The sequence below is a fragment of the Salvia hispanica genome, chromosome 6 (genome assembly GCF_023119035.1).
Source record: "Salvia hispanica cultivar TCC Black 2014 chromosome 6, UniMelb_Shisp_WGS_1.0, whole genome shotgun sequence".
Taxonomy (NCBI): domain Eukaryota; kingdom Viridiplantae; phylum Streptophyta; class Magnoliopsida; order Lamiales; family Lamiaceae; genus Salvia; species Salvia hispanica.
The window spans coordinates 16,846,041-16,873,996 of record NC_062970.1 but is presented as its reverse complement, the minus strand read 5'-3'; the positions used below and the strand labels follow the sequence as shown (position 1 = coordinate 16,873,996).

At 35.7% G+C, this 27,956-nt stretch overlaps 3 protein-coding genes across 7 annotated transcripts; 1 reads left to right on the top strand and 2 right to left on the bottom strand.

The window, feature by feature from the left end:
* Positions 1-885: 885 nt before the first annotated feature.
* On the bottom strand, positions 886-2,471 carry LOC125192806 (transcription factor bHLH95-like). Its single transcript, XM_048090466.1, has 3 exons — positions 2,196-2,471; positions 1,142-1,528; positions 886-972 (listed from the first exon to the last, which is right to left on the bottom strand). Exons 1-3 carry the CDS (start codon positions 2,469-2,471, stop codon positions 886-888), a joined length of 750 nt encoding a protein of 249 aa, XP_047946423.1.
* Positions 2,472-7,168: 4,697 nt separating this feature from the next.
* Positions 7,169-12,028, bottom strand: LOC125196826 (E3 ubiquitin-protein ligase MBR2-like). 3 transcript variants are annotated; one of them, XM_048095473.1, is made up of 7 exons: positions 11,785-12,028; positions 11,023-11,161; positions 9,053-10,788; positions 8,582-8,632; positions 8,008-8,103; positions 7,733-7,873; positions 7,169-7,629 (listed from the first exon to the last, which is right to left on the bottom strand). In XM_048095473.1, exons 3-7 carry the CDS (start codon positions 10,706-10,708, stop codon positions 7,471-7,473), a joined length of 2,103 nt encoding a protein of 700 aa, XP_047951430.1. In that variant the 5' UTR covers positions 10,709-10,788; positions 11,023-11,161; positions 11,785-12,028; the 3' UTR covers positions 7,169-7,470. The 3 variants fall into 3 exon arrangements, with proteins under 3 accessions (XP_047951430.1, XP_047951429.1, XP_047951431.1); XM_048095472.1 differs by lacking the exon at positions 11,023-11,161; XM_048095474.1 differs by lacking the exon at positions 11,023-11,161 and having other exon boundaries at positions 7,503-7,629; positions 7,710-7,873.
* Positions 12,029-15,618: 3,590 nt separating this feature from the next.
* On the top strand, positions 15,619-18,623 carry LOC125192205 (protein ALP1-like). Of its 3 annotated transcripts, none has more exons than XM_048089720.1 (5): positions 15,619-17,087; positions 17,655-17,815; positions 18,007-18,122; positions 18,259-18,295; positions 18,404-18,623. In XM_048089720.1, the coding sequence occupies exon 1, from the start codon at positions 15,675-15,677 to the stop codon at positions 16,968-16,970; it is 1,296 nt and encodes a 431-aa protein (XP_047945677.1). In that variant the 5' UTR covers positions 15,619-15,674; the 3' UTR covers positions 16,971-17,087; positions 17,655-17,815; positions 18,007-18,122; positions 18,259-18,295; positions 18,404-18,623. The 3 variants fall into 3 exon arrangements, with proteins under 3 accessions (XP_047945677.1, XP_047945676.1, XP_047945678.1); XM_048089719.1 differs by having other exon boundaries at positions 18,259-18,322; XM_048089721.1 differs by lacking the exons at positions 17,655-17,815; positions 18,007-18,122; positions 18,259-18,295.
* Positions 18,624-27,956: the final 9,333 nt, after the last annotated feature.

The following is a 27,956-nucleotide window of genomic DNA, read 5'->3' as shown; positions in this document are numbered from 1 at the left end:
GACGGAGGGAGTAGTTTTAAATGAAATGTGAGTGAAATTTGTTAGTTGAATGTGGGACCCTTTCACCCTATTACTATTTATGGTAAAAGTGAACCGGGACTCATATTCGCGGACGGACTAAAATGGAAAAACATGACTCCTATTCGCGGACTGAGGGAGTGATAGACAGTTGCAGTCTTATTCCGTGTATTCTATATCCCGGTACTGACCTTTAGCTACACTAGATCTACCTTGTATGCTTGCTGGTATTTTTAGTCTTTGTTGTTCTGGCATTGGTGATTGATTTTGTGCTTTTTAATTTACTTTTCTAGGAGTTTGTGGACATGACGACATATTACATATTGGATTATAGTGTGAACTTTTTACCAGTCTAATAATGTTTATTGTGGTTTTAATTACATTTTTTTTGTTCATCAGGTTGATAACGCTCTGAGTTGTTGCCTTTGGTCCTATACCCCTTAATTCTTGGCATGCCATCCTGGTAGAGATAAATGTGTTTCTATTTTGAATAATAGGTCATAATACTTTTATATAAAATAAGCGTAGAATTTAAAAAATTCTTTTCTTTTTAGTCTATTATCTAAATATAGAAACTTATTTTTCTCTCTCTAATGAGGTGAGACTCATTTCCTACGACGGCACTTCTCTTTTCCTCTAGGTAATCTTGATTGACGCTTATGTATATATGTTTGTATTATCAACATTCGGATATTTATCGAACTCGGAACTGGAATACAAAAGATGGATCGAATTACACGCCAAATTTATAAGCTCATCAATAAAAATATTTATAAAAGATTCTCAAATACTAGAAAATACTCCATAAAACATGACAGAATTTAAGAGATAGTACTACATAGTTTTATTTTGTGACAGCGAAATTATTTAGGAACCAAGCCACATCATAATCTCTGCTGCTGCATGCTTGAATATTTCTTCAGTTGGTATTACCTGGTCTGACCCTCCATATACCTGCAGTAATCACACCAATAATTAAACTTAATTTCAAAGATTAAAAAAAAATGATTTCATTAATTTTGTGCTACTACGAAAAGACTAAAAATAAGAAATTAATTGACGTAGTAATTTTAAATAATAGGTCGAAATGTTTAACCTGTTAGTTAAAGAGGAAGCGTCTTACCCGGGCATGGATCATATAGATGCATGTAGCTCGATCAGCGGAGATGTGGGCAGAAAGCACCTCCAAATTGTTCTTCTCGAGCATAAAGCAGACGGCGGAGAGAAGGCCGGGATTTCTAACACTGCATACACTGATTTGAGCGTCTCTCCCACAAATGTTGAGGATTACATTAGGAGATGTCCATGTGCTGAAAATGGGTGGATATTCGGGCCCTGCAAACACCGGGTTCGGGCCCTGCAGCTGCAGTACCCCTACAAATGCTTCTCTCCATTGGATCAATGATGAATTATTGAGACTCAGCATCTTTCTTTTCTCCAGCTCCTGCAGAGTTTGCTCTAGTTTCCTTATGTACTTCACAGCTTCATCAACAATCGTCGACTTGTCTGCCTGCATTCACAAAATTAATCCGGGCGGGGAATGTAGAGAGAGAAACCGGAATTTGGTCAGAGATTCAACTAAAAATTTATATATTCTAAATTTCTAGATAATAATTTTATTACGTTTTTTCTGATGATAGTGGCTTTTGTACGATGATTCACACAAAATACTGAAAATCCGAAAAAGATTATATGAATAAAAAAACTTAAGCGCTAGCCTTAATAGATCTGTGTGTCACATTTTGTAAGCGATGATTTAATTCACAAGATCTTCGATCAATCTTAGATATCAGATATTTTGTGTCAGTGAAGAAACGAATCGGAGTTGTATTAATGGGTAATAGTTTGATGATACAATTAGAAAGTTCGGTAAAAGCAACACGTTACAAGAATTACTGAGACACCAATGTATGTGTTGTACTACATCATATCTAAGAGATTCCTTGCTTTAGTCGTTTTATGCTGAGGTGGTACATCATTTTTGACGAAATAGTTAACTATAGGAAATTCCGTTTTAAATTCCATAGTCCGTGATTTATGTCGTGTTTGATAGCAACCACGTACAAATAATCAAGAAAAAATGAAAGATCTGAAATTGAAAAGATGTCAAGTTTAATTTAGGACATTTTTTAGGGTTTTTAAGGATTATTGTTTGATTGTAGAAAAATTTGGTTTACCTTTGGAGGGATGTGAGAGAGTAAAGAATGAAGATTGGAGAACATGTTTCTCATCTTCTTCCTTCTCTCCCTCTCTGTCCATATATGCAGCTCATGATCCTCCGACTCTGCAGCCACCACAGCGCTCCTCTTCTTACCCTTGGCCGCCACAGAGGTGCTGATGTCCGTCGACTTCATGGCACCATCTTCGTCGGCTGTTGCTAATTTTGGAAACGACCATGATTGGTTGTCGCCCCACAACTCATCGCGCTCAAGCTTTTCAGCCATTACTAACATGGCTAAGTAGGAAATTATTTATGCTATATATAGAGATTGAGCTATGGTAGTTGCCAGTGATGATTGAATTATTCACATAAATAAAGTACTATATGAATATTTTTTTTGGATACACATGGATGTATGTATGGTGCATAAAGTGGCGGACGCAGAAAATCATATTGGTAGGGGCTATGTTTACTATATTTTGCTTAAAAGTATAATTTTAGATAATTAATAGGGGTTTTACATAGTAATTTATGTTAAATTTGGATAAATAAAAATTTTTTATAAAAGAAAATCTCTAAAAAAATGAATTTAGGGAGGGCTTAAGCCCGTTGTTAGCTACACTTGTGTCATTGTTACATACCAAACCTCGTATCAAAATTCTCTTTTATTTGGTAGTATAAAAATATAAATTTCATTGTACATTTTGATGTATGATAAGTTTTTTTGTACAGGAGTTCGTAACATGCATCAACCATAACTAATTAAACTTGATATTTAACCTTCAAAAAGTTGTACTAGTAGTATAATATAAACACATATTATTTTTTTGGTTTAACTAGTATGCAGTAAAACCTAAGTGGTGATATGATATAGCTCGCATATATATATATATAGAGAGTATACTTGACCACATCTTAAAAAATCTAATTTTATGGTTTTGATTGAGTTGTTCTTATGACATGTAACATGTAACACAATGCTGATAGCCTGATATGTTACTTGGTGATATATTTTATACACATCATTTATATGCTTCAATATTTTCCTTTTGACAAATTAATAGTAAGGATGCTGCTATATTCGTGTGCATACTAAAGAGAAAAAAAATGAATGCCTAACTCCGCAGAATTACTCTTTCGAGAGAGAAATTTTGTCTTCTATTATGATTACAAATTACTGATTCAGTTACAATTTTGTTAGATAAAACAAGTAATTGATCTAAAGAGAATCTTTGCTCTAATTAGCTAAGGTTCTTTTGGTATATGAAATTGACAATGTGGATATGCAATTTGAAGTCTTTAATTTCAAATTTACTGCAAATATATTTGATTTTTCCTTAATTTTTATATGTTGAATTTCATAGTTAAAATAGATATTTTAAATTGTAAATAATTGTAAAATTGGATATATTCACACACGACACCTATCAAATTGCAATGCACACACAATGCAAACACACATTGTGCGCGCACACACAACACACACTACACATAAGAGCATCCACATTGGTAAGGTTGTCCGTCCTTGCCACTGGCAAGGACGCCGCTTCTCACCAATGCACATTGTCCGTCCTTACCAGTGGCAGGGCGGTGCTCTTAAATAAGAGCACGTCCTTGCCGCTGAGCAGGCTTACGTGGTGGGCTGCGATTGGCCAACGACATAGATTTTGTTTTTTTTTTTTTTTTAAATCCAAATTAATTTAAAAAATCCTTTTTAAATAAAAAAAATATTTTTTCACTTCCCAATAAATTATATCTGTTTACTACACAGTTTTAATTTATTTTTCAATTTTCCCAATTATACGGGGTCTCCAAAGAACATTGTGGATAGAGGACTAGTCTTCCACGGGGTATTTTTTAGTCTTTAGTTATGCAATTTTTAATTTATAGGATTTTAATCATGTATTTTTTTATTTTCTAGTATTTTAATTATGTAATTTTTATTTTTTAGGATTTTAATTATGTAATTTTTTATTTTTTAGGATTTAATTATATAATTTATATATTTTAATGTATTTTTATATTATAGAAATGTTTTTAGTAATTGAAGTATTTAAATTGAATAATAGAATGGTGGGACCCTTGAACTTGTCCTTGCGGGAGAGCATGGATGTGAGTGTTGTGCTCTTGCCTAAGGACAAGAAGTAAAAGTGGGTCCGGACCCACCTATGTGCTCTTATTTAAGAGCACGGATGGGGATGCTCTAAAACAACACATTGTGAGCGCATACACATATACTAATACATACACTACACACACCACACATCAAACACACTTCACACATATACAATATACATATTGTGGGTACGCGCGGCTACACCACACACACACAATGACTAAGAACATTTTTTTATTCTATTTAAAACGTTAATTGGTGTTCCAAAATACAGTACTATACTATATGTGTTTCAAGAAAGTACTATATCAATTCTTGGTGTTTCAACTAAAATATTAAGATATAATTGACAAATTTATCTTTCAACTTAAAGACATTTTTCACCCTAAATATTGGCATTTTCATGAAATTAAAATAAAATATTAAGATATAATTGACAAATTTTATCTTTCAACTTAAAGACATTTTTCACCCTAAATATTGGCATTTTCATCAAATTTCAATGTATTTCATCTTTAATTTTGCGTCCTTATAAGATAACTTTATTATGGTATGATTTTTTAACGTAACAAACAAAGAATTTAAAATGAAATACAATTCATACCCAATTACTTAGTTTTATCAAACAAACGCCTTAAAATTGAATTCTAATATAATTTCTTTAAATTTAATTCTATGAAATTCCAGTTTTATTGTGCAAACGGAATCACCGGACGGCCGCAAAAAAGTCCGGCATATATGTGAATTAAATTTGTTTATTACGCATTAAAAGTCGAGCTCGATGAGGATTAATTAGCTTTAACTAAGTAAGCACATGACAAATTTCATGTTTATATAATATTATATTATTAGATGCTAACATGATACAAAATGTGACCTCTTTTTACTGTTTTGGCGTTAAAGAAGAAATGCTTATATTGCTGTTTTATCACAACATTTAGAACCTAAGTAGATCTAATTGATGTTTGAACATGTTTCTTGTAGTACATATCATAATAATGTGACTACCGTGTACAATCTGTTTTGAGAGGATTTACTTATTATTCCTATATTTTAAGTTCAAGCTAATAATTTTTCTATATTTCACTACACCAAAAAAAACCATTAAGAACATTTTTTAATGCAGCTAAATATACCACCAACTTTCCAAAAAGCATCTTTATTGTTATTTGTAACTAAAATTGGAGAATGCAACTGGAAGTGTTCTAAAAAAATAAAGATTTAACTAATTTGCCATTAATTTAGAAACACTTTTTTTTCATCCTAAGTTGTTATTAATTTTAAAATTTTCTAATGCAAGTAATTGCGTCTTGATTTTTATGTCTTTTTTTAATGGATGTTTATGATTTTTGCGTTACAATCCTTATAAAATTCATCATGATATATATAAATAAAAATAATAAATTTTAGTTTAGTACGTGTTTAAACCCCTCCGTAGTAATAAAAAGAATACCATTCGTATCAATAATTTAAAGGAAACTAAAGTCCCAACACCTTTTTTTTTGTGAATAGATGATTCGGTGAATTTGTAATCTTTTGTTAGTACCTGGAAGATATATCTGGAAATCTTTTCTAAATAAGGGTTTAACAAGAGCGGTGAATTTGTTTATTTTGGTGGTAAATTAATGATAATTGTAATTTGTAGGCATGCGAACTTTATGAAATGAAAAAAGTTGAGTGCCCATAATTGAACTTTATTCCTATTTCCATCCATTAGAATTCTACATTTGTCTATTTGTCTTACATAGGAATGATATGCTACATATTTTATGTGGGCTCCTTATGTGAGCACTACTCTCGTTTGACACACGTTTAGTATTGTTCGTTTTAATTTATCTATTTAGTTTGACTCGAATACATTAAAAAATGTTATTATAATTTTAATTTCACAAAATTCATAAAAAATCAAAACTTGATTTATTATTTTATTCAATTATTTGAAATTGTAGAGAAAACGAGCAAATCGAGCTTTGATTTTTGCTCGTTGGACCAATCACTAAAAGTGAAGCCAAGTAGTTCCAGGATAAATTGAATGGATTAGTTTAAGAAATGTTCACTCAAGAATTATCCTAGATGCCCATTGAAGATGAAGTATTATTCAGTTCAAAATACATTAATTTAATTACAGGCAAGTTATTGAAGACTAGTGGATTGATCCGTAAAGAAAAGAGCTCAAGAGAATTAGGGTTCTCATCATTTTTTAAAATTACAAGATTTGGAGGCTAAACTAGTTATTTTGTTATTTATTTGTTGTTTCTAGTTAATAGAATAAGTCGACGAAAAGATATTTGGATACACATGCAAATGATATTCGGATACCACCAATTTTATTACTTACACTAGGTGGATGTATCCAAGTTGACAAAGACAAATTTTACATAAATGAAGATATAAGAAATTCCATCGGCCAATCGAAGTTTTACTAATCATTTTTACTTTTCACATCATATATAATCTATTAACTCTTTCTGCTCACACTTTATTACTATAAAATTAATACTCCATCCATCAGAGACATTTTTGAATCAACACAGACTTTCCTGCATAGTTGGTAAAGTAGAAGAAAGATAGAAAAAAGTGAATAGGATATAATTAGTGGAGAAGAGGCCCCCTCATTAGAAAAAAAAATACTCTTACCCTTGTCCCTTGATTAGGCCCTCAGGCCTCAGCCCTCTCATTAGAAAGAAAATAATTGCCAAAAATAGAAAAAGTGTATTTTTATAGACTTGTATTTCATTAAACTTTTTCTAACTCGCATTTCTTAAAACCGATTATACTCCTATTCCCCCGGACATAAAGGGAGTAAAAGATAACACAAAATAGTTGTGCATCACTAATCTCCATCACAAACAGTCCAGAGAAAGAGACCCCAATGACAGAAAACTTAAAAAAATTTACAAGTACATAACAATAACCAAGAATGTGTCAGTAATGGTATTATTAGTTCAAAGGCTCAAACATTTCCTTTTTGAAGAATAAAAAATTGTTCACATTACCAAGTTTAAACCTTAAAGAGTATCATGGTTCACACAGGCTCACTCCCTGTGGATCTCTTCTTTCTTGAGCCCACCAAGCCTGTGAGAGGAGTGCGAACCAGTCTCGACTGCAACTGTAAAAAAAGGAAAAGATACCCTGCAACGGGATAAGGATGATGTTGTTTAAGAAGGAAGCGTTGCTATCCCACCAGAAACGCCTTTTTGCCTTCAAATCCCAAGGCTGTCGTTTTACACGTGGGGCAAAGGTTCTTCAGCGTAAGCCACTGCTTGATGCAGCTGGTGTGAAACTCATGCCCACAGTTCAATATTCCGATGTCTTCTCCAGTAATGTAATCCTCCTGGTTAGTGTTAATATGGGGGAAATGTAAATTCATATTTTGGTAGATGTAGCAATCAAATCAAGTGGTCACGAACAAACCAGTACGCGCATCAGGCTCTAACCTGGCATATACAGCACGGCTCAATGTTTGGCAGCGAGCTTCCTGTTCCTTCATACTTGCGCTGTTTCATGGAGCCCCTGATTTGTTCTTCGCTGAGTCCAGTGCTCACGTTCCCTATCCGCTCCTCCAAAGCCAATAATTCCTGTCACACAATTTGACTTCGATAAATATACATTGAAAGATTGAACAATTTTGAGCTCATTGATAACGCAATCCTTCAACTACTCGATCATATGTATTGTCAATATAACCCATCACACAAAGTACATGTATTACCTCATAGGACATATTGTCGACATCAAGCCTCATATCTCTGTGTCTGTCGTGCAACTCAGAGAATCCATTCATAAAAGGATCAATAAGCATATAATCCTGAAATGAAATTTTGTAGAGATCTCAGTTACCATGGCAATTTTTGGAATAAATTTCAAGCATTACCACACTTTATCAAATCATATATGGCATGGGAATAGTGAATACTAAATTTCTGTGCAAAAGATGGTTAATATTGCTCATAGTCATAGATATCAAGGGCAACAACGGTAGGGCCACCCCTGGACCAGGAACTATAGGTCTTGAGCACGATGCTTAAAACAATGGTGAAGTTTGAACTAGTTATATAAAGCAAGAAGATTGACATGCAGTACAATTCAGATTTTGCCTATTTCATGTGAGCGGTCTATTTACAGTCTTATTGCTCCTGAGATACAAATATAATGACACTATTAAGTTATAAAACAGAAAATTGAGCATGTATTAAGAAAATTCAAAAGGTAAGCTAATGTCGTAGCATATTCTTAGGGACGCATGTATGCCAAGAGCTATGAAAATAGTACAGATTCAAACAAACCTCATCTTGTAAGTGGACACCCCTCTGCATGGCATTCAGGACTTGCCGTATCTGTTCATCGTTGTTAGGAAAGTAAAAGAGTTACATTCTTCATCAATCAGTACTATATCCTTAACAACTAACAAGGAGATAATATATAAGGTTGTTGAAACTTGAGATCCAAAAAGTCGCTCATCCATCAATATGATCATACATTCATATCACCATAACATCAAAAGCTTTACCCCAGAAAACAGGCACATAAGGTTATCGAGGTTGATATTATATTCTGACCTGAAACTTACTAAGGTAAAAACCATATTGGGGTCCAAATTCTCTTTGGCTAATTTGTATATCTAGAACAAAAAGATTATAAAATCAGCATAACAGACACTGCAGGAAGCAATCTACTTCAAAAATAGTTTTAATTACTTCAAAACATTTGCAAGAGAAATGCATAAATGAAGGCAATTTTTAATGTAAGTAACATACCAGTCTATGTCTGCCCTCAACAGCAGCCAAAGAACGCCTACCGATAACATCTTCAGCGCCTGGTATATCCATCAACAGAGCTGCTGAACTTTGATCTAAATGATGTCGACTGGTATTAGCTGCCTCATCCAATGAAGAAAAGGCAGAAGAGAAAAGAGCAAAATGGCTTCTAGCTGCCCCGGATTCAGGCTCAACTCGATGGATAGGAAGCCAAGGTAAAGATTCCGGTAACCTTTGATGATTTTGTGATGTCGGGTTTTGATGAGGCAACCATGCACCAGAATGGGTTCTGCCTCCAGAACTGTGGCCAATATGTGAACCAGTAGGATGATTCCTAGACGATGCAGAAGTTCCAGGAGCAAAACTCCAATCGATTTGATCTGGCAGGACAGTTCTTGTCTCGGTTGCAGAAACAGTGATGGGGTACTCGAGATTATTTCTACGAGAGCTTCTAACATTATTATCCTCGGGTGCTCCATGACCTCTTTCTCCAGAGCTTGATGAACTACCTCCTCGTGAACTCAAAGATCCATTCCAAGGGTATGAATATGTTCCTCTCGCCTCATTTACTGGCATTAAATGAGGTTGAGTCAAGGAATTGGCTTGGTTCATTGGCAGTGTAATCGATGACCTCAATTCTGCACAATCAATGTTTGTGATAGGTCTTGAAAGATGGGGGGCATAAGCACCAGAGCTCCTCAGGGATGAATTTCTAGGTGTATCAAATGGGATTGTCTCATGCCGCCCATGATTCAATCTTGCTGCAAAATGTCTGCGCGAGCTTTCTGCCACTCCTGGTACACTTGAAGAGGAATAAGGGCTAGGGGGCACTCTACTTAGCCCAGCGTCACTTGGATTTACTTGTTCTATGAGATTAGTTGAAAACAAGTTCACCGGGCCAGAGGATATACTTATATTTCCTGGTGTATTGTACCTACCACGAGCTGGATGCTGCATTATGTTCTTGTCAATAGGCTGATTCGAGCTCGAACTTCCACCAGGGTAAAATTGTCCAGACTTGCCATCAAGAGCCTTTCTCTTGCAAGATGAACCCCAAGAACCAAATGGATCAGATAAGTCATAATTTTCTGAAGAAGTACTAGAATGACCAGAAAAGGTTCCCATGTTACTTGAAGAAGGATAAAAGGTTGGATTCTGGTCCATTGCCGAATGACCAGATTTATAGAGATTATGAGGTAGAGCTGCTCCTGAACCTCTGTAGTAATCACGATTCCACGTTTGGCCATCATTCAAATTTAAATTCATGCCAGCAACCATATTGCTATTACTGGTGGTATTGGGTAGTGGAAAGGACCAGTCTTCCGATCTTGCATTGCGCTCAGAACAAGCATTGAAAGGTGAAGACCACCCAAGTCTTGTTTTTGAATCAGCACCACGAGCTGCATCTTGCATATTATTTGCACTGGAGCTGGATTCGCCACGGTCCCAACCACTAAAACTCTGAGCAGCACCATCAATGCAACTATCATTTCCATCAGTAGCCCCAATGATGTAATTAGAAAGTCGGTTTTCCACTGGGTTCAACGTGGTATTCCAGGAACCCGAGTGATCCATAGAGGTATTTTCAGGAACTGGTCCTTGGTTCAAATCAAATGACTCAGGGAAGGAATTGAGGGCACTTCTTCCCCGTTGCATCTCTGTAATTATGTTTCACGGAAAATAATATCAACTACAGAAGCGTTGTGGGAAAACAGCTGTGAAGAGTTTCAGCAGATCTGCAAAGGAAGTAAAATACAGATAAATTAAGTCACTTTAAGCCTAATATAAAGATAATGTAAATTGTAAGATATGAAAAGTAGTTGCACATGAATAAATAATCAAAGCTATGATAATATGAACTCAGCATCTATACTGACAAGGAATCATCTTAATCGATATAAAAGCAACAGCATATACTTACACTGTAAAACAAGTTTTATAAAAAGTCCAATGAAAGTTAGGGTGGTTACCTCAGAGTCTTAAATGGCATCAAAGAGTAATTTTTTCCAGTTATTGGTCCTCCATGCAAGTGAACAAGACTATATACTAGTGCAACAGTTCCTCATCCAAATGTGCAATACAAAATGCAGTGATTCACCGTATAATTGACTGAAAATATACAGCCGGGAGTAAAAACTCCAAGACTCCAAGTAAACTTGAACAAAACCAACACCAGCCTCTTATTATAGATCAACATCTTTCAACCCATAACGAACTTAAAATCACATGAGATACTTCAACTCGAAAGGTAAGGCTATTAATTTGAATATGATGACAAGAGTAATAAGAAAAAAAATATCATCAGTACACTCTTAATACTTTGATTAGTGAAGACAAAAGACAACAGATACTTATGAGCCAGATATTCATAAAAACAGGTCAGTTTACCCAAAAACAAAAAAAAACATTGAGAAAACAGATTATAACTTTGTGAATATCACCACAATTTACCACTTTTGACCAATGAATTCATCATACATGACCCATTACAAGAAACTAATATATTGATTTCATCGAAGTTAAACAACTACTCTAAAAAAATCACCAAATCCTGAAAACAGATCCCCCGTGAAGGTTCGCGATCTTAATTTCATCTAGTTCCTCACAAAAAGATTCAATCTTTAAGAATGAAAGAATATGAATTACTAAAACTTAAAGAAAACACATGAAAGAAACTCACTTCAATCAAATATCAAAACATACTAATAAGTAGATTGGTTCGAGAATAAAACCTGAGAATAGAGAGAGATGATCCACCGATAACGGCGATCGAGTAGATGGGTTTTGAATTCACGCTGAAGAGCAGTAGGTGGAGAGTAAAAAAGGAGAGTTATTCAAGATATCCGATGAACATTACATTTGCCCAAGAGAAGACAAAGGCTCTCGGAAAGCTATTGCGACATTGTTTATACGGTTGAAACTTGTAAGAATGCGGATTGTTTAGAGAGAGGAATTCCCGGTAAGGCGTTAGGATAGTTAGAGGGGCGATTGTGTAAATAAGGAAAAATAGTTCCTGCTAATTAAAATTGGATTTTTAGGGGTGTTTTCGGTAATTAAAGATTTGACGTAAAACGTTAATATTCTCGTGTAGTATAAATTATTCAATTCTGCGTTATTATTTATTTATTTATCACCGTTTAAATTTCTATATTTTATTGTTTTCTCAAATGGAATATGACACAAACAGATTTGTTTCAATAAGAAAAGTATAAGAATTTATTAAAATCATAAAATTATATAGCCTTTCTAGTGTAGGAGTATTTCACTATGTGCACTTCTTGTTTTACATGAATAATGATGTTGTAGGAGAATTTAATTTTCAATTAAGGATGTGATATTAAGCACGTGATTTGTTACAGATTTACTTTTCTAATGTTTGGATACATAAATAAAAACGGTTAGAATTCAAAACTGAAATTTCCTATTTACATTCTATTTAATTAATTTATCAATTGAGAAAAAATTAATAACAATAAATAATAATAATCATCATATATTATTATTATTACAACATAAAGTTATATTGAAAGTTACATTAATAGTTACCTGGTAAGTTATTAATCAGAAAATAATGATAAAAAAATACATATAGTTAAGTATAGTCCATAAATGTAAAATTATATTATTAATTGATAAAATAATAATAACGAAACAGTTAGTTACGGTATACCTTACCGAAACTATCATACCGTATACCTTACTGTAAATATGGTATGTGAAAAAGTCATACCTTTACTTTACCAAAATTTTCGGTATACCGAATTTGGTATACCTTATTTTTGGTATGACGAATATCCATACCAATACCATACCTCATTTTCGGTATACCTTACTTTTGCGGTATATCTGAATTTCAACATCAATTAAAATAGAAAATTAACATATATCAAATTAAAGATAATTTCATAAGGATTCCAACGATATCCTACATGCATATGTTCCGACGTCAAAATTTGAAAAAAAATTCAAAAATTTTTAATTTTTTCGTACAAGCAGAAATGTCAACATACTATATAAAATATGTCAATATAATACACGTAGAATGTTAATATAAGTAATGGGTCAACGTTCTTAAAGCATTGTGTTGACATTCTCAAAGCATGTGTTGATATTTTCGAAACACTATATTGAACATTTTCATCCAAAACCCTAATTTGGAGTTTTTTTTTATATCTTTTTTGACTTTATTAATAAAAACGAAAATTACACGTGGCAAATTGTAGACCACACGTTTTCTAAAATCCTATGGCCTTAAATTAGTTGTAATTAGCAATTAAATGATGAGTTAGCAATTGATCACTCCCCTATAATACCTTAATTATAGGTTCAACAAATTATAAAATCAGCCTATTTGCTAAGGCTATGAGAACGTGATTTACTCAAGCCAGATTAATTTAAATGGAAAGATCACTCCCCTATAATACAATACCTTAATTATAGGTTCAACAAATTATAAAATCAGCCTATTTGCTAAGACTATGAGAACGTGATTTACTCAAGCCAGATTAATTTAAATGCTTTCCACTACACAAATATAATTTAATTTAATCAATCGTTCTAGGTGTTCAACTGTTCTTAAAATGTTATCGAAAGGGCTTTACTTACGTATGTACGGCTACATAACTACATTTACCTTATTTATTTTGGGGTGAAAAATATATGTATATAAAAATGTTATGATGTGTAGATTATGTAGGAGTATAAATTATAGTGAGCACAACTCTCATCTAAATGTGCCATTTAATTTTGGGTCGACAAAAATATGTATATAAAAATGTTATGTTATTGAGTATAGATTATGTACTACTAGTAGGCACAACGCACAACTCTAATCTAGACGACGTGCCATTTAATTTTGGGTCGACAAAATATGTATATAAAAATGTTATGTTATTGAGTATTAATTATGTACTCCTAGTAGGCACAACTTGAAAATAAACATAGGAACTCATGAAGGAGAAGGTTAAACAAAGTATTTTCACTGTTTAATTGATTGAGAATTGAGATATAAGCTTAATATATTGCGAACTTATAGCTAAGCTATGCTATAAAGGATCTATAATCCATTACTAATTCTTACACAAATGGATTACAGAGCTTAAGCATAATGAATTTTGCGTCTCTCCACGTACCTTTGTGGTCCTCACTCTTGTTTGTTAAGTGAGTAACAAACTCCTCATGGATGCAAGCTGGAGCACATACTGCCTCGACTATCTCTCGTGCTCTAGCCATCTTCACGTGAACATTGCATGCAACCTTATCAAGATCATTGGATTGACCTTTGCAAGGTTCTCTAACACATACCCTTAATCGGAGTGAGGCTAAGGATATCACTCCAAGTCTGTTTCTGAGCTTCACAAAGGATTTCTACTCGCTAAAATGAAATCATTTATTTTAGGGATAATACGACAAGTCGAGAACAATAGATGAGGTGTAATGTGTCTTACGGAAAGGATGATTTTCTCTACCCGACTTATAGTTTGCTTTGTGTTTACTGTTTCATTGTAATTTACTTTTCATTTGTATTTTATTTTTCCTTCGATTGTAATAGTTGGATAACCACTTGCACACGGTTCATGATTTTTCTCATATCCCTAACAATTACAAGACAAATTATTATACTTCTCTAAAACATGTTGTCAACCGAAATTGGAGGAAACATGACACCAATGCCGATATAAATTTAGATTTAATCAATTAGAACAATGATGCATTCACAATGGCTTCCGAAGGAAATTATGGTAATAATCCAAATGAATATGGCTTCTGAAGGAAATCATAGATTTAATACGAATGCCGCATTTGGGTTTTCTGATACGATCCTATATCATAGGATATCCATATTATTTAGTTATATTTTGATTTACCATATCTTTTCCATATTTGTTTAGATATCTTAGTTTTCTTATTCAATAAGTTAAGGTAGTATTCTAGTATTATAAATAGGAGAGCTTGTTATCAGTTTTAATCAGTCAATTGATTAAAATATTATTTGCCACATATATTGTGAATTATCTTTAACCCTAGTTCTCACGCTGCCCGATGGAAAGCTGTTCACAGCCTGAAACTAATTTGTCCGCCGGCCCTATGATTGGGCGCCAGATTCGTTACTTTTGATCGCCGAGGAACAGTCGTCGATCGCAGTTAAGGAGAAGGTCCTTAACATTTTCCTAGAAAAGAAAATATTTTCTACTTATAATTGTCTCGTAGATAAATACTATTATAAAAGAATAAGAAGTACAGTATAATGAACAAGTGGTGGGAAATTATTTGAATTATAAATGAAATGAGGCCGATTATTATGATTATGAACGCCCAATGAACAACATAATGAACAACTGGTGGGAAATTATTTGAATTATAAATGAAATGAGGCCGATTATTATGATTATGAACGCCCAATGAACAACTTTTGGGTTATCAACTAGTAGTACTAGGCATTACAAAGGTTTGAATGAAATAGGAGTATAGAATGAAATAGGAGTATAAGCATATGATGAATTAATTCCACAATAGTAATTAATTTATTTTTATATGTTGAATACTTACTTATTTTGCAGAGACGAGGCATATTAAACACGTGCGTGCGTGCGTGGTGGTGAGAGCTGAGGTTGGAATCGGAATGCGCGACGCCGAGAAACAAATTCCGATGAATTCCCCATCTCTGGCCGCCTTGATTTCCTCCCTAATTTCCCAAATCCTCATCATAATATTCCTCTTCTTCCCTCCCTCAAACACCCTCTCCATCGCCACACCCAATCCCTCACTTCCCCACCATCCCCTCTTTCCCTTCCTCCACCACTTCCTCGCCGCCGCCGACATCTCCGCCGCCCTCTCACTCTCCCGTAAACGGAAGCGCCCCCTCCCCGACACAGACGACGGCGCCGCCGCCTCGCGCGTCGCCCGCAACCCCGACTCCTTCAAGCGCCTCTTCAACATGAAATCCGCCACTTTCGAGTGGCTCTGCGGCCTCCTCGAGCCTCTCCTCGACTGCCGCGACCCCGTCGGCTCGCCGCTCGACCTCCCCGCCGAGACCCGCCTCGGAATCGGCCTCTTCCGCCTCGCCACCGGCGCCGATCACCGCGAGATCTCCGCCCGCTTCGGAGTCCCCGAGGCCGACTCCAAATTCTGCGTCAAGCAGCTCTGCCGCGTCCTCTGCACCAACTACCGCTTCTGGGTCGGGTTTCCCGGCCCCACCGAATTGGAATCCGTCTCCTCTCAATTCGAAACCCTCACCGGCCTCCCCAATTGCTGCGGAGTCGTCAGCTGCCCTAGGTTTGAATTCGATATCGAAAAGGCTAGTAGAAATTCAATCCCTAATTATCGGAAACAGAGCATTGCCGCCCAAATCGTCGTCGATTCATCATCCAGAATTCTAAGCATTATAGCCGGTTTTAGCGGCGGTAAGACTGATTTAAACATCCTAAAATCGACCAATTTCTATAAAGACGTTGAGAAAGGGGAAATCTTGAACTCACAGAGGGTTGTTAGAGTGAATGATGTGGATGTGCCTCAATATCTAGTTGGAAGTGGGGAGTATCCGCTGCTTCCGTGGCTGCTAGTACCCTTTGTCGATCCTAAGCCGGGATCAGTTGAGGAGAATCTCAACAAGGCTCATTCTTTGATGCAGGTTTCCTCGTATAAGGCGATGGCGAGTTTGAGGAATTGGGGTGTTTTGGAAAGGCCTATCAAGGCAGAGTATAAGGCTGCTGTGGCTTGTATCGGTGCTTGTTCTATACTGCATAATATGTTGATATCAAGGGAGGATTACTCTGCATTTTGCCACGAATGGGATGATGGCGCTTTTCTTCATGATCAAAATGTGGCTAGGTCCGAGGGGAACTTGGTTGAAGAGAACGCATTTGCTATTCGAAATTCATTGGCTACAAGAGCCAGAAGCTTAGATTGTTCGAATTGATTTGAGTAAGGTGGTGACGTGAAGAGCATGGCTGACATTTTTGGGTTATTCTTCTGGAAGAAATGGCAAACTAGCTGTGGAAGAAAAGCTGTTTTCTCCAATTCTTGATATTGTAAAGTGAGCATTCCTTTTTCTTGGTTCCATTGGTTTATTGGTTTAGAGTAGGAATATGCATGCTCTGTAAATGGTATGGTAACTTTAATAATATTATTGGATCATTGTTGAAATGGGATTATGGATTATTCCCTTTAATTTTAGTGATCATAACTGTTTCTCTAGTTTAGTTAAATGGAGTGTCACATTGTCATCATTGAACAATGTTACCTGTTTATGGTATTGGATAGTGAAATCAGAAACCAGAGAAACCACTGAGCAAATCTCTGTGTGTTTCTTTCCTTGCAATATAAATGGATTAGAATCTGCTTGTATCGTATGTTGTGGTATCTATCTCTATAAGTGATCGAAGAGGCTGCACTGTTTGTGGAACACGAATGCTGTTCAAGATTTCAGTTCACGAATGGTGAAAATATTGCAAGGGGTTATCAATCAAACATATTCGAAACATAAGATATGGAACTGAAAGTGTGATAGGAAGAACTGAGATCTTGAACAGCATTTACTGTGTTACCAGTTGTTTCCTGGATAAAAAACTTTCTTTCATTCGCCTCTTTTACTATGCTACAGAAAACCATAAGTTGAGCTGAAACAGTTTATCTGTGAGAGTGAACTTGTAGTGGCAATCTAGAGATATAGGATCAAATTTCAATAACCAGTGTTGGAAGGCCTTCACTGAAAGCTCATGAACACGAGATGCTGCCTTGGGAGTTAGTGTTGCTTTTTAGCAGGTGACTAAATTCACTTTCCAGCCACTGATTAGCCTCATGTTTTGCTCTGTGCCTTGTTTATATACATGATTCAAGACTGAGCAACTTGATTATCGAGGGCATCAGAATGTGACCCTCGTTGATTATCTGACTGTGTCATGTCATGGTATGAAGTCCTGCTTGAGTATAATTGTACTAATATGAAAAACAAGATATGAAGGAAAAGAAACAGCTGACAGCTAGAGCACATGGATACACGAATGACTTCGAGTAATAGCAGAAGAACGTGATCTTGGCTATTCACCTTTCTGCTATTGATAGTAGAGCAGTAAGTTCCTCTGCAATATATATGCATACATATCTGCTTTCATGCTAGTCTCTCAAATCTTGCTGCTCGATTTTCTGAAAACCGAACTAAGTCACTAATGCGTATTTCGTAATCATGTATTGTTGATATTTTACAGGGCTGTTTAGTGTCAAAGACTTTGCTTCTTGGAATAGGTCCTGGTTTTGCTTTCCCCTGCAGAAGTATTTTGTGACATGGTTGATTATAATTATTTAGTGCAAAAGGAAACTATGGTTGAACATTCTTCTACTTTTTTTTTGAAGGATGGATAAAGAGAAATGGACAGGGTCCAATCCATATAGCCAAATCTTGTGCAAACTGTTGGCATGTTGGACTGGTCAAACTTCGATTTTGACCGACATATTTTGTAGTGTTTTTTTAGATGGGTTAAACTTTACAGAATTCGATCAAAGTTTATATGTACATATTTGGTAGGTATATTTTTACATGATAAAACCAAACGCATAGATAGTCTTTGCTGTATAGGTTGAGTTGATTTGGTCCATGGAATTTAGAAAGTTGACTTTGATGATTGGTCAGTTATGGAAGACACGGATACTAGTCTAATTTACAATTTAGGATTCCCTCGATACTTAGGGAACATCACCTACTGCTCTTTCTACGTCATCTTCTACTTCACTCCTCACAAATATAAAATATAAAGATAGACCCATTATTTATGTTTGTGAAAAGTGGAGTAGGGGATGTTGTAGGAAGAGTATTAGTCTATTAGGTGATCTCCATTGTACTTTGGGAATGAAATGGTATTTGAGAAGATATTTTGTGGGTGAGGTGAAGAGGAAAATATAGTATATTTATATTAATGTGAGATAGTTTTTTTCAAAAAAAGAAATGTGACATTTATTACTATAAAAAAAAAGTAAAAAAAAAGTGTGACATCTATTATTACGACGGAGGGAATAGTATTTTGTAATTACATGGTCTTGTTCGTACTGAGCTTTTATAGTTTGGTGAACGTGAGTCATATATTTATATATTAGCTTTATAATAAAATATGAATGCGAATAAGTTAGTTAAATATGATGTCTACTACCAAAAGTATGGAAAAAAGTAAGTGTAACAATATTGGCGGACGGAGCAAAAAGGATGTGGTTCGTTGTCTCGGCCCCCTCCCCTTCGCCGCGTGAGTCTTGCCAGGAGGAGACATTCGCAACGCATCTCCCTCATCTCATCTTGTCGGGATGAGACGTCTCTCCACTTTGAAACCACGTTGTGATGCTCTTACATATCCAAATCTCCTGAACTGTACCAAATGTTACTGGTTAATAACATTGAATACCAAACAAAAATTTCTCTGTAGTCCACTCAATTAATTCTTAAAACAACTCAACATATTTTTTTCAACATAATTTCATTAAGATTATTCAATAAATTCCACACAACATTAATCATTACACTTTATATTACCGAACTGCTCTTTTAAGCGGTTCAGATCAACTAATTCCAGATCAATTATAACAGCAAGACAACACTTTATATAGAAATGAGCAACAAACAACAAACGTACTATATTTGACTCTCAAATATATATACATATAGGGCCGTGATTAATTGAGATTTTTATATCAGACACTCATTTTTATTAAATGAGTAGTCCAGATTTTGTCACATGGAAAATATTTTTAGATTAATTAATTATGAAAGGACAGAATGGTAATATCATGGTACATTTTATTCAATAAATATTTTTTTTTAATTTTTAATTTTTATTTTTAATTTTTTATATATATTTATTTATTTATTATTTTTTCAATTTTTTAATTTTTTTTAATTTTTTTTAAATTTTTAATTTTTTTTAACTTTTTTATTAATTTTTGTAAAAAAAAATTATTTTTCAACTACATATACAATTCATGTCAACTACACACATATAATGTCAACTACATATACAATTCATGTCAACTATGTGTACAATCCATGTCAACTACATACATATAATGTCAACTACATATACAATTTATGTCAACTACACATATATAATGTCAACTACATACACAATTCATGTCAACTACATGTTAGAGTTTGTATACTAGAAATCACGTTTCGAGTGATTGAATACTGTAAAACTCTTATTTTATTTTTCAAGGAATAAAATAGATTATTTTTGCCATAATGTTGTTATGTTTTACATTTAATGGATGTTAATTGCATGTTTAAATGTATAAGTTAACTTAACAAAGTCTAAGTCATTGTTTTAGTAGAATGGTTGTGGGCGACGTCCACTTTAAGGTAACACGGTCAGTCCTAAACAAAGAAAAAGAAGAATTTCATGACCTAGATGGAATTAGACTATCCATCGTGAAAGGTTGCAATGTCAGTCCGCATATTTCTAAGCCTTACTGAAATAAGATGACATTGGTGTGGTAAAGCACTGAACGGATCTAACAGCAAGACGTGTCTTTGTGCTATCTACTGAAAGACGAGGTCTTGATAAATAATTTGTTTCTTAATCAATGTAGGTTAGCATTGAGCATACGGTATTGATTATGCATTACTTTGACTTATCAAATGGTGCGGGTTTTTCGCAACCCAATAATCCGGATATATTGGGTAGTGGTGATTAATATCTAGCGGTGCTAGGATTGCTATTATATTGAATCGTGCGCGAGGTGAGTCTCGTTTGATAATGTCCTCAAGGGGAGCGCGAAACAAGGTTTTATTATTCGGAACCTAGCTAGTTGGAGTTTGATCACTCTAAGAATAATAAATAAGCGTTTCATGCTAAGTCCACTCTTGGAATTAATAAGAAGTTAATTAATTAAGTTCATAGCAGACATTAATTAGTTAATGGAAATTTTTATCTTAATCGCGGGAAATGAAAGTTAAAACTTAAGACGGAAACCCGGATTACTTATAATTTCGGATTTGGATGGGAGAGTTCAATATTACTTCTGTAGTGGCTGCTCGTAATATTCCAATTAAAAAGTAAATTGGATAAGCCCATATCCAAAACCTTCTATAGATTCCTGTCTGGGCTCAAAAGGAACTTAATATAAATAGGAGAATAAAGGAGACATAAATAACAATTTTCTACTACTAAAATTTTCGTCCCTCCCCCCCCCCCCCCTATTGGAGTTGGACGATTTTTCCTCTCCTCCGTGGAGTAGAATTTCTGTCTTCTTTATTTAAGTCCTAGTATTCCGGTGAGATCAGCCCACACTTATATTGGAGTACAGTTCGGGAACCAGAGAGAAGATCTGTGGTCTAGTATTCAAAGCGTCACGTGGAGAAGTCGCTAGCCATCATCAATTCTTTAGAGAATTAATAAGGTATAATTTCTTCTCCGTAGAAAAGCATGTTTTATGTTTCAATTATACTCAAAGCATGATCAATTCGAGTTATGAGCATGATACATGTGAGAATTACGCGAATAGAATTTGTCTAAATAATCTGCTAAATAGATCTGATTATTATGTGATTTATTTGTTCGATTAATTATTAATTATGAAAACGAACGCTTCCGCTGCCAGTTCCTTCAATTGGTATCAGAGCCAGTCTTTGGCTATGATTATTTGGATTTAAATTTCGCGAAATTCATGTATGCATGAGTTCTTTGATTATTAAGCATGTTCTTGTATTTTATTGTTTAATTTTTATGCATGATGAACTCAATAACATTCGAATCAATAGAATTTGAATTTTCAATTGTACGAGATGTGCGATTCGTCGGCGCTTACGCCGGGACGAATCGCACTACATACGATCGAAGAGGGTTGTTGAATTGAGTGGGAGCAAGGGAGGCGATCAACCGGCGACGCGCAGACGAGCGTGGGCTCGTGCACGCCGCCGGCGAGACCGCCGATCCCGGAGAGCCTCGCAAATCATGTCGATCGTAGTGGGATTATGCGACGACGATCTTGCGGCGACGTGAAAAACGAGCGAGGGCTCGTTCACGCCACCGGCTGGACCGCGGAGTTCGATCATCTCCAGCGCTGCGAAAGGACGACGGCGTAGGATGGTGGCGAAGCTCGTTGCTCGTCCGAGAGCAGCGGCTGATCCTCCATCGCGACGAAACCCAAAGAAACCTAACCCTAGTATAAACCCTAACCTTAGTCGAACCCAGCCCTAACGACGCGGGACCGAGAGCAGCAACACCGTTCGCGGCGGCTGTTGGTTCGCACGAGATCGTCAGGGCGGAGGGAACTCGCCGGAGTCGTGCGTCATGAGCTATGTAGCTGGACGAAGTCGACGGAGGGAGGAATCGTCGCTATAAGCGACGAAGAGGGAATAAGGAAGCAGCCGCGATAATTCGCGGGCTGTCCAATGGGCGGCGAAATCGCCGTTCCGGCGAGTAGACGCTGGTGAATCTTCATCGTCGTTGATTCGTGCAAACCTCGAAAACAAGATAACGATGAAGCATTATTTTAATGATTATTTAATTCCTAAATTAAAAGATATCATTAAAAATAATAATATTATTATTTAATAAAATAAAATATTTTGGAAAGATTTCCCTAAATTTTAGGAATATTTTGATTATTTTCTATATCTATGGAATATATTATATCCTAAATGATATAGATAAGAATAATTTAATAGTTTCTTAAATATTATATATCTAGAATCCTAATTAGAATAGATTTGCAAGATTACGTTAAATAGTCTTCCTAATCTTGAACATGGATATAATTTGAATTTAATTTTTCATGTCTTATTAAGATTTAAATAATGTATTTTATTTTAGATATATCTTATAATATGACATGAATAAGAATTAATTTCAAGATTAATTAATTCCTAAACTAAGATTCTTAAAGATAATAAAAGATTTAATTATCCAGTCAATTAAATACCAACATAATTTTATTAGTCTTAATCTGCCTTAAGGCTAAAAAATAATTAATGAAAAACCATAACCCAAATATCTAAGCGATAATTATGAACTTAAAGTTTATATATGGTCTCCATCGGTTGGTCTGCCAAATTTTGTGAAGCTAGTTTCTAATATTATCGCCACCCATTATGTGGGGACAATAATCCTACGAAACAGTAAGTTCATAAGGGCGGACTTCTCACGTAATAAATAGAATGAACTAGAAAGTGGTTCCTAATATTATCGCCACCCATTATGTGGGGACAATAATCCTAAGGAACTACGAGTTTCAGGGTTCAATCAGAATTTATGAGATAGCTTGATTTTGTTATCAGCACATGAACATTGTCATGGGAGTGTGTTGTAGAAATAAAATTCTATAATGTTAAATCTAATGGTAGTGCTCAGGCAACATTAGGCGGTCATGTCATTATGTGGTCTCAGGACTATTCGTCGGTGTTGTGACCAATAAAATTGCCAAAGTTTTAATGCATATTAACCTCTTATGGAGGGTACAAAATTTTAATTTTGCTGTTGTAAGATTTTGAAAAGTTTTATGGTTAATCTACTCAATTGCCTTTCATAAGTGTATGACAAATAGTAAATTTTTCTGTTTGCAGTGCAATAAAATCCGTCAAGATGTCTTTTAATCCTCTTTCTGTAACACTCAAAGAAAACAAACTCAAGGGCCAAAATTACATAGAATGGAAACAAATTTGGATATCGTTCTCACAGCAGAAGAGTACAAGTTTGTGCTCACTACTCCACATCCTCCAGTTCTCGCGGCTAATGCAGCGGTGGGAGTTCAGAATGCGCATAAACGGTGGCATAAGGCGAATGAGATGGCTAAGTGCTACATGTTGGCATCTATGTCTTCAGTACTCAAGCACCAGCATTCAGCCATGGCAACTGCAGCGAGATTATGCAAAATCTTGCAAATCTTTTTGGTACTCAGAATCGAACGGCTAAGTCTTAAGCTTTTCGTAGTATCATGACGAAGACTATGAAGGAAGGCACATCTGTGAGGCAACATGTCCTCGAGATGATGAGCCACCTCAACCAGATTGAGGTTTTGGGAGGGACGATTGATCCCGAGTCCCAGATTACTATAATCCTTCAGAGTCTTCCCCCTAGCATCCAGCAGTTCAAGCTCAGCTTTGAGATGAACAAGCGGGATTACACTTTGGTTGAGCTGCTGACTGAGCTTCAGTCGGCGGAGGACCTCATGGTTCAGGCTAAGGTAGCTATGTTGAGTTTGGCACCTAATTCCTCTGGCTCTAAGCCTCGCGCAGGAAAGAAAAAGGCGCCGAACCCAGTTGCAGCTAAGAATGCTAAGGGAAAGAAGAAGAAGAAGAAGGCCGACAAGAAGCCTACTGGAAAATGCTTCAAGTGTGGAGAGAAAGGTCATTGGAAGCCAGACTGTCCTAAAAAGGGCAAGACTACAAGTATGCACCACACTCTAGTAGTCGAGTCATGTTTGGCTTCGACGTCTACTCATACGTGGGTTATTGATACTAGAGCAACTGATCATGTATGTTTTGATCCTGACTTAATACAGGTGACAAGATCATTACATGATCGTGAGATCGAAGTCCAGCTGCGCGACGCTACTAAAGTGGCGGTCGTAGCAGTGGGAGACATTTATTTACGTTTTTGTAGTGATAGATTTTTTATTTTGAAGAATGTTTTGTTGATACCTTCTTTTAAAAGAAATTTAATTTCAGTTTCTAAATTGTCTTTTAATGGATATTCGATTTCTTTTAATGAAAATTGCGTTATTAAGAAAGATGGTTCTTATATCTGTCGTGGTATCATGGAAAACAATCTGTACACAATCACTTTTACACAATTTAATTAACGTAAATCAGAACTCAATGCTACATCGAAAGTTTCAAAGAAAAGAAAAGAACCTTTAATTTTAATGAATGAAACGTACTTATGACACCTTAGACTTGGTCATGCCAACGAAAGAAGGATCCATGTTGATCAAGATCTTATTAAAGGTCTTGACAAGCAACCGTTTTCAAAATGTGAATCCTGTTTAGAAGGCAAGATGACTAAGAGACCTTTTAGGTCAAAGGGTAATAGGGCCAAGGAAGTACTTGAGCTCGTTCATACTGATGTGTGTGGACCGATGTCAACCAAGGCAAGGGGCGGTTTTCGATATTTCATCACCTTCATTGATGACTTCTCAAAAATTGGATACGTCTATTTGATGCGCTACAAGTCTGAAACTTTTGACAAGTTCAAGGGTTTTAAGGCTTATGTAGAGACGTGTCATGGAAAGAGTATCAAATGCCTGCGATCTGATCACAGAGGCGAATACCTAAGTGCCGAGTTTTTGGACTACTTATCAGAGTCGGGAATTCAATCCCAACTGACTGCGCCGGGCACACCCCAGCAGAATAGCGTAGCTGAAAGAAGGAACAGGACCTTGTTAAACATGGTTCGATCGATGATGAGTTATGCACGGTACCAATTTTGTTTTGGGGATATGCCTTGCTATCAACGAGCCATATATTAGACAATTTACCTTCTAAATCAGTTCCTACTACCCCATATGAGTTGTGAACTGGGCGTAAGCCCAATCTGGAACATCTCAGAGTGTGGGGGTGTCCGGCTCATGTATTGGAAAAGGATCCAACTAAGCTGGAATCTAGGACGGAGGTATGTGTGTTTATAGGTTACCCTAGAGGATCGAAAGCCTATGAATGCTATAGTCTCCGAGATAAGAAAGTCATTGTGAGCACCCATGCCACATTCTTAGAGAAAGACTTTGTAATGAATCATAAGTCCAGCAGTGAGGTAGCTCTTGAAGAGCTAACGTCAGTCACAAGTTCCATTAACGAAGAACAAGTACTTAATGTAACAACAATTCCCGAAATTTTAACTACTACTCCAAATGTTGTAGTGCCGCGTCGCAGTGGAAGGATCTCTCATGAGCCCGAAAGATACATTGGTTTGAGAGAGTGCATGGATCACTCCTCGGACAGCAATGTACTTGATCCCTGGAATCTTGCAGAGGCGCAGGCAGATGTCGATCATTGCGAATGGGTGAAAGCAATGGATTCGGAACTAAAATCAATGGTAGACAAAGACGTCTATGATTTGTCTATCCTACCCGAAGGCTGTAGTGCCATTGGGAGCAAGTGGATATACAAACGTAAACGTGGACCCGATGGACGAGTTAAAGTCTTTAAGGCAAGACTAGTGGCTAAGGGGTATACCCAAAGGGAAGGCATTGATTACGATGAGACCTTCTCCCTAGTAGCCATTCTCAAATCGGTTCGTATCCTTTTGTCTATAGCAGCTTACATGGATTGGGAAGTATGACAGATGGACGTTAAGACTACGTTTTTAAACGAGAGTCTTGAGGAGACCATCTACATGGAAAAACCCGAAGACTATGTAGTAAAGGGCAAGGAACACATGGTTTGGAAGTTTAAGAAGTCCATTTATGGTCTCAAGCAAGAATCTAGAGCATGGAACCAGTGTTTTGATCAAAAGTTCAAAAGTTTGGATTCGAAAAGTGCCCTAATGAAAGCTGCGTGTATAAGAAGGTTGAAAAAGGAAATGTTGTGTTCTTAGTTTTATATGTAGATGACATTCTTCTAATTGGAAACAATAAAAAGATGTTGTCATCAGTACGAACTTGGTTGTCCAGCCAGTTCGACATGAAAGATATGGGTAATGCGGGTGACGGAACCGGCAGCGGAAGCGGGTGTTTTTGCATGGATTATCATAATTAACAATTATCAATCACACCAATAAATCACATAATAATCAGATCTATTTAGAAGATTATTTAGACATAATCTATTCGCGTAATTCTCACATGTATCATGATTATAACTTGAATTAATCATGCTTTAAGAATATTGAAACCTAAAACATGCTTTTCTACGGAGCAGAAAAATACCTAATTAATTCTCCAAAGAATTGAAGATGGCTAGCTTCTTCTCCACGTGATGCTTTGAATACTAGAACACAAATCTTCTCTCTGGTTCCCGAACTGTACTCCAATATCAGTGTGGGCTGATCTCATTAGAATACTAGGACTTAAATAAAGAAGACAGAAGAAATCCTTTTGAGAAAAGGAGTAGAATTCGAAATCTCCTTCAGCTGGGGAGTTTAAAAATTTTCAAAAATTTTGAGAAATAAAATTGTGTTATTTTTGTCTCCTTTATTCTTCTATTTATATTAAGTTCCTTTTGGGCCCAGACAGGGATTTATGGAAGGTTTTGGATATGGGCTCATCCAATTTACTTTTTACTAATTAAATTGAACCCACAATTTAATATAAGTTATAATTGGAATATTACGAGCAGCCACTACAGAAGTAATATTGAACTCTCCCCATCCAAATCCGAAATTACAAGTAATCCGGGTTTCCATTTATCTTTCATTTCCCGAGCTTAAGATAAAAATGTCCATTAATTAATTAATATCTGCTATAGACTTAATTAATTAACTTCTTATTAATTCCAAGAGTGGACTTAGCATGAAACGCTTATTTATTATTCATAGAGTAATCAAACTCCAACTAGCTAGGTTCCGAATAATAAAACCTTGTTTCGCGCTCCTCTTGAGGACATTATCAAACGAGACTCAGCTCGCGCACGATTCAATATAATAGCAATCCTAGCACCGCTAGATATTGATCACCACTACCCAATATATCAGGATCATTGGGTTAGATCAGTTCAGTGCTATACCACACCAGTGTCATCTTATTTCAGTAAGGCTTAGAAATATGAGGACTGACATTGCAACCTTTCTCGATGGATAGTCAAATTCCAACTAGGTTGTGAAATTTATCTTTTTCTTTGTTTAGAACTGACCGTGTAACCTTAAAGTGGACGACGCCCACAATCGGTCTACTAAAACAAAGACTTAGACTTTGTTAAGTTAACTTATACATTTAAACATGCATTAACATCCATTAAATGTAAAACATAACAACATTATGACAAAAATAATCT